At 39.4% G+C, this 15900-nt stretch overlaps 2 protein-coding genes across 2 annotated transcripts in view; one reads left to right on the top strand and one right to left on the bottom strand.

Moving 5' to 3' along the window:
• The window catches only part of cfap221 (cilia and flagella associated protein 221), a 129002-nt gene that overhangs the window by 72579 nt on the left and 40523 nt on the right, over nt 1-15900 (top strand). The window lies entirely within an intron of this gene.
• Nucleotides 1-15900, bottom strand: part of LOC111646060 (gamma-aminobutyric acid receptor subunit gamma-3-like) — a 31871-nt gene that overhangs the window by 13380 nt on the left and 2591 nt on the right. The window contains exons 5-6 of the mRNA XM_087170824.1: nt 12710-12792; nt 5092-5229 (exon numbers count right to left, since the gene is read on the bottom strand). Of these exons, the coding sequence (XP_087026950.1) occupies nt 5092-5229; nt 12710-12792 (221 nt within the window). The remainder of the gene's footprint in view (nt 1-5091; nt 5230-12709; nt 12793-15900) is intronic.

Below are 15900 nucleotides of genomic sequence, written 5' to 3' on the forward strand. Positions count from 1 at the left end.
AGTTTCAAATAAAAGGAGTCATCTTTCAGCAAAATTAATCATTTACTTATGAAGCTGATAATATAAAAATTTAAAATTGCAGATCAGATCAAATCAATTTCTGGATTTTTAAAGCTCCCCTCTCGCCACTACGTCCCTCGAGAGGATTTTGCAAATAGACTAATGAAACTGCTGGTTATTGCTTATTTTGTGACCTCCCTGTTCACTCACTCATCATACCAATCAGGCATACACGGATATGCATACCCTGCTTAATTTTATAGCCTTTGAGTCCAGTGTGTCTTCAATAGGAGGCTAGCTAATCAGCTAATCAAAAGATATAATGACAAATGATCATTTAAACACTTAGTTAACGGTGAAACTTCCCAAGTGGATCTGCAGGATGTAGATATGGCCTAATCATAGGCATTAGCAATAAAGACAGATGCTTGCACTGGGAATGACAGCTGTTAAATGTGCTGTGTTAAAACGCTGACCACTGTGAGTGGGAGACCTGCAGAGCCACAGAATGTAAAAACAGCAGCCAGCTGTCTCAGGGAAGAGTTAAAGTTAGAATGACACCGGGTTTTCAGAGACATGTTGCAGGTGAACCGCATCTCTCCAGTGATGCTGTTGGTTAAAAAAAAAAAAATCACACATATTTGTTCAGGCTGCTGTTGAAGAGTGTCTGTCTAAATCCTCTCCAGATCTTCTTGCCACAACAGATCAATACCGAAATCCCCTCTCAAATACTATAGGGACCTACACCCTAAAGGCAAGCTCCTAGACAGGTTATGTCATCTTACTGCAGAACTATCTAAACTGCTTCACTGATATAATCCAGGCCTATTCTACTATGAGCTAAGCGTGCACTAGAAAATTGTATAATATCAGAGGGAAAATTTATTTGGAATTAAATGAATTTCGGAGGGTGATGTGGCAGTCAGGACATCTTGGAGTGAAAGTCTGATACTGATTATACAGTATCTCCAGTATCTATACAGAAATGAAATGTCATGAGGCAAAGAAACAGATGATCAGGAACCTGGGTGGCGTTATTATCATCCAGGGATATGAAAAACTGTTTTTCTTAACATTTCAGAACATAATTAAAACCAGGATATGACTCATAACAGAGACATTAATGAGCATGTAAAAGTACCACTGCGGAGATTGTGTTGTTCATGACACGACACAACCCGTAAAGTTGAGTGAAGTTGAATAAAGTTGAATTAAAGTAACATATAATTAAATCATTATGATTAAACTAATATAATGATTATAAAAATATCACCAAATGTCCAGTGAGTTTTCACAAATTCTGCACTACAATTACCGTCGTTTTATGTGCATTTCTCATGTGTTTTTGCTGCCCAGTGGTAAAAATGGACTCTTTCAGAAGAATTAGGTGACTGTTGAAGCAAATGTCAGAGTAAAAATGTAGTGACAGGAAGTGAAAAAAAGAAGATAAGATGTCTAGTGCATTTAATCAAAGATTGTCCGTTCTGTAAAAACCCATGGTCTCTAGTACAAAGAAAGTGAGAGACCAAAAGGGGAGTTTTATACCTGTAGCTGATTAAAGAATGATGCATGTAATCCGACCTTGTATTAAAAAGAATTAGGCTACTTTATATTACAAAGACTACTGCAAATGATATGGTTCATTTTCTCCACTGCAATGTAACAACAAATAAAACCTTAATCACAACACCACAGGAATAATAAAAAAAATCAATGCATTTTGCTATTTCACCAAAATAAAACGGTCTCATTTTATTTTATGTGCCCATTTATGACCAAGATAGAGCGTGTCTTCCTCTAAAGCGATCCAAAGCTTGTTAGAATTTGAACATAATGCTGGTTAGATTATACCAACAGGGGTAAATAAAAGAACAATTCATTGTTGCCTGAATTATTCTCCACTTCCTCCCTCTCAGTACAACACTGCACAGTTGTAGAAGCAGGCCGAGAACTGCTGACACAAAGTTAAATTTGATAGTTTAATGCACGTAAGATGAGTTTCATTTTGCAGTTAGTCTTGCAAATGTTGCAGGATAATATTGTTAGTTATAATAATGATTGACTGGAGGCTGCAGAAATGTACTTTCACAAATCTATAGCTGCATCGTGGTGACGTCTGTGCTCTAACTGGTCGTTGTAGCAAACAATTCCCCCATTTACATTCTGTTAGGACAGTAACAATGCCACTGTCTACACACTCCTGCACAATATTTATTAGTCCGAGTTGCCTGCTCTACACTTGTCCACACTCTGTCATGCTGTACAGTCAGGTCTACTTTCTGTTTAGATCTGCAGGGAAAACTTTTCATTAATGAGCTCAAGACAATTCGGCTGAAATCATTGTGTTTCTTTTTTACAACCTTTATTCAGGAAGTTTTGCTCAGAGAAATTCTGTGTAAGTTTTTCATGCTCGTACTTGGAAGCTCACCAGTACTGACTGAGGCTAAAGCTAACGTATCCCTGGCAAAATGTAAGCATCATCAGCGGTTGAGTACAAGACATGGAAATAAAGAAACAACATAGTATGTTTTGTTATTGCAGTGTAGAGCGAGTTAATCCCGGTATTATAAGGAAAAATAAGATTCAGGATTGACTGATGTGTTTGGTAAATATAACGATTTCTCGGAAGAAGCCATGAAAGAAATGCTAAGGGTAGTGTAAACTCTGATCTGCTTCCACACAGTTGAGAAACACTACACAGTGGATATCTCAGTCCTTGGAGAAGCCTTTTTTTTCTTAAGCAACCTGTTATACCACAACCACATCTTTGTAAGTTAATGATGTGCTCCTTGGCTCCTTGGTAACGGCACTGTGTGCATTAAGCTAATTAGCATGACAAGCTCTGATTGCAGCTCATGGTACAGCAGATAAGCACACAGTTTAATCAATACGTTACACTTTTGCTCTTGTGTTATTGATTTGTAAAAGACTAAAAACTGCTTTTCCTAGTTATGATTGTTAAGCTCTGTCTGGAGTCGCAGTTCAAGAGAGGGGTTCGGTGAATGGTAAATTCTTCTTTTAATGTCTGCATGCCTGTTCATGTCTCTTCCACGTGCCGTCAAACTTCCATTATAGTTTCATGATTGCCAGCTGAGATTTTAAAGTGATCTGTGGTCAGCTGCAGGTTTAGTCAGCGCAGGCAACGAAGTGTGAAGGAACTCGTCCTCAAAATAGAGAAAGAAACGATCAGAGAACAAGGCATAGGATTGTCAGCAATTTCATGACACATTCTTTACCAAAAGGCATTTTGAATATTTCCAACATGGTCATGTAAAGATAGAAAAGGAAGAACATCAGCATTTCTGCAATGTAACCATAGAAAAGGGCATAATGGAGGCTTTTGGGGAATTTGCCATGAGATCATAGAACAAAGCACCGAAGTGTTTGGGATTCCACATTGGGGCCTTTTGAAGAGGACGCTGCTGAATTGATAACGATGGTGGATTTGTAGCAAGGGTCCCCGGTGGCGCTGTGGCCGGGGATCTGTCCACTCTGTCCTCATTAAAACAGCCCCATACCTCAAGTGTTTATTAGGGATGAAGGATAAAGCGAGGAGAGGGAGAGTGATGGAGAGGGAAATGAGAGAGAGAGAGAGAGAAAGGAAGAGAAACGCAGTACTTTCGAAGTTTGTCATGACGTAAATTAATGATATGGTATTTTTAGCTGGGGATCTAATCATCATGCTTGTGGAGATAGAGCCCCGGCAAGTGAAACAGGAAAAAGAAACGAGGTAATAAATGAGAAAACGGCTAATTTTCTTGAACAGCATGAGGTAGATGTGTAGGTTTGCCGTTGCTTTTGAGCATCTCAGCAGAAAATTAGTTTGGCTGTGTTTTGACAATGCAGCGGGAGTCCAGGAAAACATATAATTTATAAGGCCATCAATGTGTCTTGGGATGAGAGCACTCATCAATCACCTTTTTTTATTTATTTTTTTTTTTTGTGATCAGAAACACAAATATATACGACGGCAGTTTGTCATTAGATACAATCTCGATGCTTGTCACTATTCCCAGTGGCTGATAGTAACACAAACAAAAGAAATGTTGTTTCCTGAATTTGTTAATGTCTCCAGTTAAAAAGATATTTGATTTAGCTGTGTCATATAGTGGGACATTTTACAAAACAAAATGAAGCTGTACTTTCCACTGAGCTCCTTAATAATTTGATGCGGCTCCCTGTTATCCTTTTCCTAATCATGCCAAGTAGTCTTGTTCCTCGAATATTCATGAACAGAGGTTCAGCTCTTAGAAAGCTGAATCAGGACACATTATGCAGATCCAAGCATGTCTCTCCAAAGACAAAAGACCGTATGGCACAAACCAGATGGAATATATGCAACACTTATAAACAAGGTTAAGAGGGGTTAACAACCACCACATCACGCTCCTTCTCCCTCATTTATAATGTTTCACTTATGAAGTCATTAGAATCTGTTTTTATCTGCAGGGTCACGTGACAACATTAAAAATGTATTAGGAACTTGTCCACGCTGTGCCGGTTACAGGTATAATTACTGGCACCTGTTGGAGAACCAGTATTCCTCCAGGTGCCACTGCCTCCAAAACAACAAACTTAAATTAAATCATCAAAGAACACAAAGCCTAATAACCGCACTGAAAGCATGGGAAGAGAGAAGGAAAAGGATTGAATAATTAAACTTCCTTTTTAATCTTTAATCTTGGTGATTAATGTCAGTGGAAAAACCTATTTGCCCTTACACCCGAGGGGAATACTTATGAGCTTTGAGCTTGTAGTTATGTGATTACATTTATGGGCATGGTGCTAATGTTAACCTGTGCAAAGCTCGGGGCACCAAGGTAGTGAAGCGGCTCGGAAAGCTGAACAGCTCTAGAGCAAGACTCTGAACTCCTGCCAGCGCTGGCTGCTAGTCTGCAGCCAAACCCAACCTTTGACCACCCTGTAGAGTAGGATAGAAGTGAGAAAAAACAGTTTCTCTGCAGGGATCAATAAAGTTTTATATCATTATTATCCTAACTGCTGTGAAATGCAACCATTCAGCATGTTATTTTTGTCTCAAGTGCCAGTGCTCTTGACCTTTTCTCAGCCTTTTGTTGCTGCCTTTCTTACCTGCTGTCGTCGAGAGCACATCTGTGGTGTTTCTGAGCCCCATGAAATCAAACTGGTAAAGCCTCCAGTATTTCTGGTCTGAAGTTTCCACTGAGTTTCGCCTCCACCTGTACACAATCTCGTCCCGCGGGTAGCCGTCTGGAAACCACACAGAAAGTGAGTTAAGTGTGTGAAAGAAGGAGGGACTGCGAAAGAAAAATGAGATAAAAGTTGAAGGCAAAGAATACAGGAAAGATTAATGCAGCAATGCAGTTTTTATTGTATGCATGATTTATACCTGATTTATGCATGATTTATACAAATTTATACAGCAAGTTTTCATAGGCAATTCAGTGGACTGCAGACCAACTGAGCAATTACTGTTAACTTGTTTGCTTGGAATCTGCTGTGGTGCACCCACAGCGAACAAATATCCAGTCTAACATGTAATCCAGTGCAGTGTTTATCTTGATTTCAGTGGAATAATTTCAAGTACAAGTCAATTGGTGTCAGGAATGCTCTTGAATCAATTGCTATTTTAATGATTAAAAACTGTGCAGTTTGATTTATTGCAGGATATGATCGTGGGAGGGAGGTAGGCACAGCTACTTAAAGAAATGGCTTGACTTCTTTTATTTTTTTTTTAGAGATTAATAGTTATTGAAGTGTAAGATTGTAGGCTATGCACCTGCCATACTTCTGTGACGAGCCTACTGATATACCTAACTGTCACGGGAAAGTACTTTTACGTGGAGGAGCCCAGTAGTGGAATGACCTGGTTTGGTTTAAAGCTGGAAACATTTTGTAGTGTACTGATCAATAAATACAGGATTTCATGTGCAGACCCCTTTGCTGGGTGGAGCAGTTAAACACAAGTGAAAATGCACGTAAGGAGTTGAATCTCTACAGAAGCTATTACTCTAAATACTGTGTCTCTATGTAAAAAAATAAAGCTGAGCTCTTTTGACAAGTTGAAGCAATTTTGCATAGAAAAATGAGTGACAGCAATAATGAGCAGGTGGCAAGCCTGGTTGTGCCCTGTAGTGGAAACCAGACAAATTATGCAAATGGTCTCATTTAGAGGATAGCCATCTTCAACCAAGAGGAGCAATCACCATGATGCAAGAGAGGTGTGATTTTTTCAAAGTCTAATATAGATGCCAAACATTATATTGCCATCATATTTCCCTTGTTGTGTTTGTACAATTATCTTTACTGCAAACAGTATTACCATTGTGTTACCAGTGTATCTTCATGGCTGGAAAATGTTTGTCATATTTCAGGCCTTTAAAAGCCCCCTGAAGTAACATGTTCTTAGCCAGTGTTATAAATTACAGTCTGCCGTGGCCTTGGCTGTAATATTCTCCCTGTCTAGCCTCCAAGCAAAGAAGACAACGGTGGTCTGATTTTTGCCATATTACTGTAAACAAGTCCAGTTGAGGATATCTGCCAGTGAAATGGGTTTTAAAGTCAAATTGAAATATTAATTCCTCTTGCTCTTTACATGGAAAGATAGACTTCAATAATACTGCAGCTAATGGGCAAATCTTTTATACTACCAACACTGATAGTTATTCCCCCCTTTTTCAACAAGCTGATAGAGGTTATTTACCCATAGCTATTTAAAACATCCCTATACATTTTTCAATAATTAGGGGGGGGATCCATTCAGCTGTTAAGTTTGTCTTCCACTTAAATAATGGAAACTGGCGAGCGAGGCTATCTGTGCTGGAGGACCCACTGTGCTGTTAAGTTTTGGAAAAAGGAAGCTAACAATCTCAGCTGCTGAGTCATTGGCAGCTCTCACACACTCAGTATTTGTCCCACTTTGTAGTATGGAAGGGGTGGAGGTGGCATTAGCTGTCTCTCCTCATGGGGCTGTTTGCGAGGATGGCATAGGACAAGACTGTCAGAATTCACAGCAACAAGTAAATCCTGGAACGAACGTCTGGCGCGCTCATACCACAGATACTTCAGCTATCAACATCAGCCCTCCAGCTCACTAATTACCTGTGTGGAAGAACTGAACTGATATGAACTATTTTTATTGTTCGTCCACAAAGACAGTGCACCAGTCAAATTACAGTACCACCAGTGCCCCTGGCACTAATGTAGAGTGTACCACATCTGCGTAATTAGGATTTGAATAGCTTCATGTGATTTTCCAAACTCTGTAAAGCTCACTTTATTGTCTTAAAAGTGGAAGCCATGATTATCTACCTACATGTGAGTGTATGAAGATCTCCCACTTGTCTGAACACAGCACTGTGTGCTTGGTAAAGGTAACTTGTCATAAAGTTAGAGGAAAGAAAACAGCCGACTGTATGCATATTTTTTCCACTTATTGCAGAGCAGTGATTCTTTTCACTTGTACAAAAGGTCAGTAACAGTTTATTTCCAATGTCAGCTCCTTTGGGAGTGTGAACTGTAAACATTCAGTATTATTTCCCTTGGTCTTTTATACTGACACTCAAAAGGTCCATTTTAAATGAGCTTTTCAAAATGAAAAACTCAAACTCAAAGCAACAACTTTAGATGACTGACCATTCAAGAACCTCTCCTGGGGGGGGGTTCAAGTAATGTAACAAGCTCTGTGGCGGTCATGATGGACGTCCTCAGTTCTTTTGGGCAGAATAAGAACTGCTGATTACATCTTTAAATGTATGACTCGCCTGTTTGAACTGCACTGAGATGTGGTTTATTCTGCTTTTTCTTTTTTCTTTTTTAACTCGGGAGTGATCACTTTGCACCTAGTTTAACTGACTCATTTAGTATTTGAATAGTAGGTAGCAAATAATAGTATGTTTTAGCCCATACGTCAACTACAGATGCACATGTTAAGAGCAAATTTCCCCGAGGAATGAGAACAGACTAAATGTATTTCTTGTATTAAGTAATTGCCTTCTCTTGTGTGGTTGGACCAGACTGAAAAATCTCAACAACTATATTGTGTTGCCATGAAATCTTATGCAGATATTCATGATTCTCAGAAGATGAATCTGACTTTTTCTCCAGTGCACCATGACGTTGACATTTATTGTTTTGAGTGAAACCTATTGACAACTATTGGATGGATTTGGTGCAGGCGTTCACGGTTCGCTCAGAATGAATGGTTACAATCGTGGCGATCCCCTGACTTTGTCCAATACCTTGGTCTATGACCAAATGCCTGCAAGACTAATGACATTCCCATCAGCTTCAGTTGGTGGTGTTGGCATTTAGCTCAAAGCGCCTCTGTGCATACAGCCTTACCAAGCCTGGCTGTAGAGTTTAGCCTTGTTGTAATATACAGCATAGATTTTACAGCATCAAATTAGACTGAAATAAACTGAGGAACTGTTTTCATCCTGTGGCTGTCAGTGGATTGACACAAAGAGGAAGTAAAATGTAGAGAAAATATCTAAGTGCCTCCCCACCCTTATCATAGCCAACATTTGAATAGTATGTTCTGCAACAGTGTAAAAATCTATATAGCAATATAGCAACACAGAGAGTGTTCATCAATAAGTGATTGAAGCTCTGCCTGTGGTGTTGACAACAGTACAAAGTGCTTGTGATCATAGTTAAAACTTTTCATGGCTTTCATGCTGAGCTCCCCTGTAGTCACAAAAGTTTTTTTTCTCCAACGTATTATACAGTAGGTGTACATTTATTTGTGGAAGCTCCTGTGAAACACGGACCATGCCATGAATTCATTTGCAAGATGTCAGATTGCTTGTGATTTTGTTCTTAGATTTAATTTAATTTAATGTTAGGTATAGGTATACAGGAGAGAAGGATATAAAGGCAGTGAGTAGTCAGAACTGATAAGAGAGATGAGCGAGAGCGTTGATGCATTCACCATGTTTATAATGTTGCATCTCAATAAATGAAACCGATTAAAGCCATAATGGGACGACTTCTAATTTGCTTCATGATGAAGAGACACAACATTTCAAAAGCCTTGCGCATGAGGCTTCTACAATATCATAATATATTAATAGCCATGCGCCTTGAGTAGTTACAGAAAGATTGCAGTGGATGTTACAGCGGGTAAGAAAGGATTATGTGTTTGACAGTGGAGAAAAGTGAGGGCCAATTGCGGCTTCACTATCAGATCTCACCCTGGTGTACAGTGACTGAGAGACACTATAAGTCACCTCTGGTCTGCCTCTCTCTCCTCCTCTACAGCAGATCTTCATCTTGCAAACCATCTGCCACGAAATGTGTAACTTGCAGGGTGGCAACATGTTAATGCAAAACAGACGGAGATGATCTGAATCCAAACACTTGCTCACTTAGTTCAAATGCTTTCCTTTGGCACCTAAAAGCATCTCATGTTTTTGTTGTAATATGAAGACTGATGGAAATGGTTTCTTTCAAACTTCTAAATGGATGCGTGGCTTATTGGAGTTGTAGGGAAATCTGGAAATCAGGTGTGGATATCTGTGCTGCTGTCTCCAATAAGACAATAAAACTCTGGACATTTTAAAACAGACATAGACCAGATGTTATGAAAGTTATCAAGATGACTCTGTTCCACTCTTAGAGGTAATTAACCCTCTTAAGCTTTGGCTTGCTTTTAGTAATATCTCCTTATCTAATACCCATTGTCCCTTAATTATTGAGAAATCTCGCACTCATCAGAAAATCCTGAATAAAGCACAGTTACATGAGTTTTAACTGGAGGGATTCAAATGTAAAACTTGCACCATGAAATGATGCAGTGATTTTTATCAAAATATGTTTGAGTAATAATGATTAGCTATCAGCATGTCGGGGAAATAGCAGTTCTTAATTGATGCGCCAGATGGTTTGTTACACAGACCCATCTGGGAAGGCTTCGCTGGAAGATGTTTGGAAAAGGTCAGGTGCTTTACAAAAAACTAGAATTACCGCCTCTTGGTTGTGTCCCTCCGTCAACCAGTCAAATTGCAGGACATATGGTCATAATGTCCCACAGTCCCTTTGCCTTAGGAACAGAATTGAATAACGGCCAGGAGTGTTCTCTTCTCATTTTGTCCTATTAGACATTTGTGTTAAATTGGGTCATAATTAGCCTATGAATTGGCAAGTTATGGCCAAAAACGTGTTTTGTGAGGTCACGGTGACCTTTGACCTGCCAGTAGTTCTTCCCTGATAGGATGCTGATTGGTCCAAACCACTGTGATTGGAGCCTGGCAAAAAATGGATTCTGACTGGCAAGAAAAGGTTCTTCACGAGGTTAGCAGTGTTCGGCTTCAAATATAAAATATAAAACTTCATGGCTTTAATTCAGTGCTATTGAAGACACAAGTTGCTCATCCATTTCAGCTACAGACAGAAAAAATGTCCATCCACATGGTCATGCACTGAGACAGTGAGGGGGTGAGGGAGGGGTGGGGGGGTTATTACCGCAAATCCTTTCACTGAGAGCAGAGACATAATGGAAGCCCATTTGTGGTCAATAGCTCTTTCACTACCGACAGTACTGTAACATCCGGTCTCATCACACTGTGAGCAAATTGTATATAAGCTCGAAAATAGTCAATTGGGAGTAGCTTTAATAATGGCCAGTGACAAATACTGCCATCCGCAGTCGCATCAGGTAATGATTATTACCAAAATTAAATCATGTCTAGCAGTGGAAGATGTCTGGTCCAATAGAATATCCCCTCATATAAAATCAGAAGTGATTTTGGTGCTTATTATGTGGTGGTTAAGATAATAAGGCACCGTTGAACCAAAGGAACAGTGGGAACATTTTGGGAAATATGTCTATCTGGTAGATATATGATTAGCCTAGCTTAGCATAAAGACTAACGGCTAGCTTTGCTCCAATGAAAATATTAAACAGAACTGTAGAGTGAGTGAAATTAAGAAGGCACAAGAACAATTCATGAATCTAAAAAGTGCAACTGTAGAAACAGTGAAAATAAACCATTTGTGTGGCTATAAATAGTGGGATCACTTTGAACAAAGCCAGGTACAGTAGAGGAAGCAGTTCTGAGCTTTTAGTCCATTAACTGTACCGAGCCTTAAGATACATGTACCTGCATTTCAGTGATTGCAGCCTGTTGCGTCACATTATTGCCTCAAAATATCTACATGCATTTAGCTCATACTCACTGCCTTTATATCCTTCCCTCCTATATACCTATACCTAACATCCTGTATTCTCTGCCCTATCATTAGAGACAGTAGTTGGTCTTCTGATACTGCTGATTCGTCATCTTAATCCAATGAGCCATTGGATGGCAGATCTACCATCTGCACCTGGAAAAAAATCAGGCGCTATAGACTTATTTACGAATAACATTAAAATAAACCTTTTCATTAAATTTAATCTAAGAATAAAACAATGTATTAAAACATGAGCTTCTGTTGATTGTTTGGCTGAAAAGGTCTTAAAATAATGCTGAGAATCCTTATGTAAATTATTTCCAGTATAAAAATCTGATTGAAAATCTTTTAAAACCCTAAAATTTAAAAAATTTAAATTAGTCCAAAAAAACCTCAATAATTTCAGAATAAAATGTCTGTGTTTTGTTTTCTAAACCTATACACCCAAGTTGTGTTTGTCCTTATTTTCTAAAGGACCACAGCAAAGTTTTGCACTGATAAATTGGAAGATAAGCAGCACCTCTGAAAACTGTTTGGTCTCATACAATATGTATGTTAAGGCGTTCCTGTCTAGAGGAATAAAATATGGGAAATAGCTGCAGAGCCTGATTTACCACCGCAGACAAAATCGCGTCTGAAATTTAACGCCTGGGAAAAGCAGGTGTAAATCTGCGGCGCTGTTTTATCAGACACTTACAGAGGGTGAGAGACTGCAGGGCAGACTACTGCGAGAGAGAGAGAGACATCCAAATTAAAAGACACATTGCTTTAGCAGAGCTCTCAGTTCAGCACCACAGCACAAGAGCAGCAGTGTTATTCTTCACACGACTTTACCTGCCTATTTTCTCCGACTTTTAATGGCTCACAGCAGCTCCAGTCCAGTGCAACATGACTGCAGCAGCCAATAATGTTTAAAGGTTTCCCCAAAAATCTCTCAACCTCTGGTCTTTTTTGTTGAGCTAGTATTTCCTCACATAAAGCTTTCCTCTTGCAAAATGAATACACACTTCTAGCTGCAAAAGTGTCACAAAACACATGAAAATAAACTGCTAATATAAAAATAATGTGGTGACACCCCTCATAGTAATTTGCAACAGGTTTAGCAAATATCCTCCTATGCTGTATATACAGGCTATCCCCAACCTCCCCTAATCAATTATTCCCATTGAAGCAAGGACACCCCCGTTTAAGGTCATCTCAACACCTTCTCTGCGTCTTCCAGGTGGGTTGCCGGCTAGGTGCTGCTCAGGTGGAACAGTTCAGTGTCGGTACTTGTTGTCTGGCTTGAAGTCGTGTTTTCATTTCCACCCACTCAGACCACCTCAACAGTTTTCATGACTTTATCTCCTCCCTGCTGGGATTTTTTGTATCTTTAAATGTCATCTTAAAACTTTTTTTTTTCTCTTCTATTTTTCTGTCTACCTTTTGCTTTAAAAGTTTTCACTTTGGCAGGTGTGACATGTATAGGCATTGCTATTCGAGAAACATGGCCATATTTATCTGTGGGGCGTGCATAAGTTAGCGTATGTGTGTGTGTGTGTTCATTGCCAATATTCACAGCTGGAGAAGACGAGAGGACAGGAGTGTTCGTCCATTGGGAAATTATGTAGTTGCAGCTGGCATTCTGCGTTGATGGTCATCCTGGAGAGAGAGGGAGAGACACACAGACAGAAATACTCAGACAATGACATTGAAGGCACTAAAAATACTTCAAATCCTTTATTATCCAGTGTATGAAGCACATGGTGTGAACTCATGGTATTTATCATTGCTTATATCATGTAATGCACTTTTTGCACTACAGTATATGAAGGCTGGCTTCGGACCAGATGGTGCGGGATCACACTCGGTTGCCTGGTTGATTTGTGAAATCCTTCAAAATGACAGTGTTTAATTATCAGCATCGGACATTGTTTTTTTTTGCGATGATGGTATTAACTTATAGGTCAAGGCCTAAAGGCATGTACGCTTCTAAAAACAGGAGTACTTAGCCATGATCACTGGACAAGTCAGTACAACAGATGTTTGGAAAAGCAACAGTGATCACAAAGAAGCAGGGGATTAGTTTTACATGCAGAATATAAACCTGTGGTATAATCTGACGCTGTATATATTTCCAGAGTGCTGCTTCAATATATCATCCTCAAATTTATTTTTACTGGATGTGGAAATGGCTGTCAAAATGAGACCATCATACAAAAATGGGCTTTTTCTCTCAGTTGTTGTGTCTTTGTCTCCGGTGCAATTTCTCATTAAATGGCGGACCTCTATTACAAAAGCAGAGCCTCGATCAAGGCAGGGAGAGTGCTGCCTCACTCATGTTGCTTGTAGGTGAACAAAGTGCAGATGATGTACAGTTTTAATTTGCATACAGATGCTCGCTTCCGTCCTTGTCAGCGTCCAGGATTTCCAAATCTAGGCAAGAGTGAGGAGCTGAGGCGAGGAGAGCAAGCGGCAGCAAACACAGCAGACGTGTGAGAGATGTGTCAGTCAACGCAAATACGCCTCCAAACATGCGCCTCGTCAGGACTTAATATCCTTTTAATGAAACAATAATTTTCAGATTCATCACCAAGACACGCTTTAGCGGAAGTGAAATTAGCTATTAAATCCCAAACATTTTAGGGAAAGTCTGTGGCTGTGAGGAGGACATTTTCTTTTTCTGTTGTATCTGGAGTTTGTGTCTTTCGAGGAGCCACAGTGTTGTGGTTTTTTAGAAGTCCCTTCCCTGTTAGCGTCCACACACAGCTGTGTTGGGTGTACTCAGTTGTAACAAAAAAGAAAATTGCTGGGAAAATGGTTTTTGTCATGGTTGCAAAGGTCTGCGACTACAGGTGTAAGTTCAACACCTTTACTGGATCAAACTGCAGTCATGAACAGAATACATATCTACTGTTATACATTTTTATCACAATATTGAGCAATAATTTAAGCATATCTACACCATATTTAAATTCATCAAGCAAGAATCTGATTGTTTGGTGGAGAGCTAAAAACATTATCACCTTATAAAGCTGTTATGGTGAAACTGTTAGCATACAGTTGCGTATTTAGCAGACATGGAGCAACATTAGCATGCATATGGAGATGTGTTTCTGACACCTGACTGCTGCAAGTCCAACATAAATATCCTTTTACTTTTGTTTCCTACTAACTTTACCAGCTGGCGATCTAGCAAGGTTTGTCTACCATTAAACGTTGGCCGTTAGCATACAGTGACTTTATTTATGCTCTTTTACGCTCTACGTACAGCTGATGGGGAACTACAGAGTTAGGTGCTAATTCACTGTGGGTTTGTCACTATGAGCACCTCCTATCACATTACTCATTATCATTAGGTCCATCGTTAATATAAAAATATTGATTAGTGCAGCTTTAAACCTGCTGGTGCTTTAGAGCAGAGTGTTTGAGTTATGAACCACTGAACCTCTGGTGCTATAAAAGAATATCTATGGCTCAGTTCAGAAGCTCATGATCACAGTGTTATTAACCTCTACAACACCCCAAAGCATTCCCCTACAATTATGAGTTAGATTTTAGGCAATTAGAACCATTTTATTGATTATATATAGCTTTTCTTTCTCTTTCCATAAATTTAGAAATAGAAGCTGGCTGTCTGAAAAGCCCCATCGCTTCCTGCTGAATATTTGCAGGACGAATACAATGACTGCTCAGAGAACTACATTACATTTTAGACACACCTGTCATTTTAGCACACTTTTATTGGATTTATTCACCTGTTCGTGACAAGATCTCAGCTATCCCGATGCAGCAGGAGCTGTGTATCTGGTCCTCCAAGGGGGCTGAAAACAAACACTCATGGTGATATTTGCTATTTGGTCAAGGTCTAGTTTGAGATCTTGGACACGCAGGTGAAATTGGATCCTCAAGACAGAAAAAGCTCATGTCAGAGCTCGAGGGTTCATAAACCCAGATGCCACTCAAATTAAAAAAGAACCTGTCCACTTGAATCCTGTGAGTTATTTTTTTATTTTTTATCTTTTCACAGTCACGGCGAGGGCCATGCACATACACACTACAGCCCCCGACCAAACACCCAGTGTCCTGTGTGTCATTTCTCTACCACAGAGATGCTGTCAGGAAGAAGAAAATAAAGTGAGCAGAAACGCATGACATTTTGACATGTCATGACAACACAAAAAAAGTTTTATCCTTCTGTGCTAAAAGTAAAGTTAGGCTTCAGGGCAAAAACTAAGATGTTCAAATTTTAATACTTTATTTGTTTGTAGTTATATACAAGAAAAAAATAATCAGAGGCCAAAATCTTTATATATGCTATGTTGCCGTCCAAAACATTTTTAAGAGTGCCCCTGTCAGCAGGATGACATTGTGTGTGTGTTCTTTCCAAAATGCTGGTGATTTATATGACTGGTTTCTGATCTGCCATCGCTCCGCTTAAGGTTAGTCAGGGTACGTTTAAGGACCGGGTTAAGAAAGGTAAAGAAATCAAAGTTGACGGTTGGTAGGAAGCGAAAAGAGGAACAGTGATCTCGTGTGTCAAACTCTTAGTCATGAAAAAAATCCTTGTCAGGTTAATGTAAACATACTGTACACTCCCTTTTCATCACCTCATGTGTTTTAACAGCTGAATGATCTGTGTGGGAGAGCAGAACATCTTTGTCTTGCTCGTTCGTAAATACGATTCATCCATGGATTTGTAGTAGCTTGTGGACAGATGTTAGCTAGCTAAACTTGTGCTGTTGGAACTAAATTGCTGAAGTGCATAAG

Source organism: Seriola lalandi, unplaced genomic scaffold (genome assembly GCF_002814215.2).
Source record: "Seriola lalandi dorsalis isolate HSWRI2012SDOR001 ecotype SW California unplaced genomic scaffold, Sedor1 jcf7180002054962, whole genome shotgun sequence".
In the NCBI taxonomy this organism is placed as follows: Eukaryota; Metazoa; Chordata; class Actinopteri; order Carangiformes; family Carangidae; genus Seriola; species Seriola lalandi.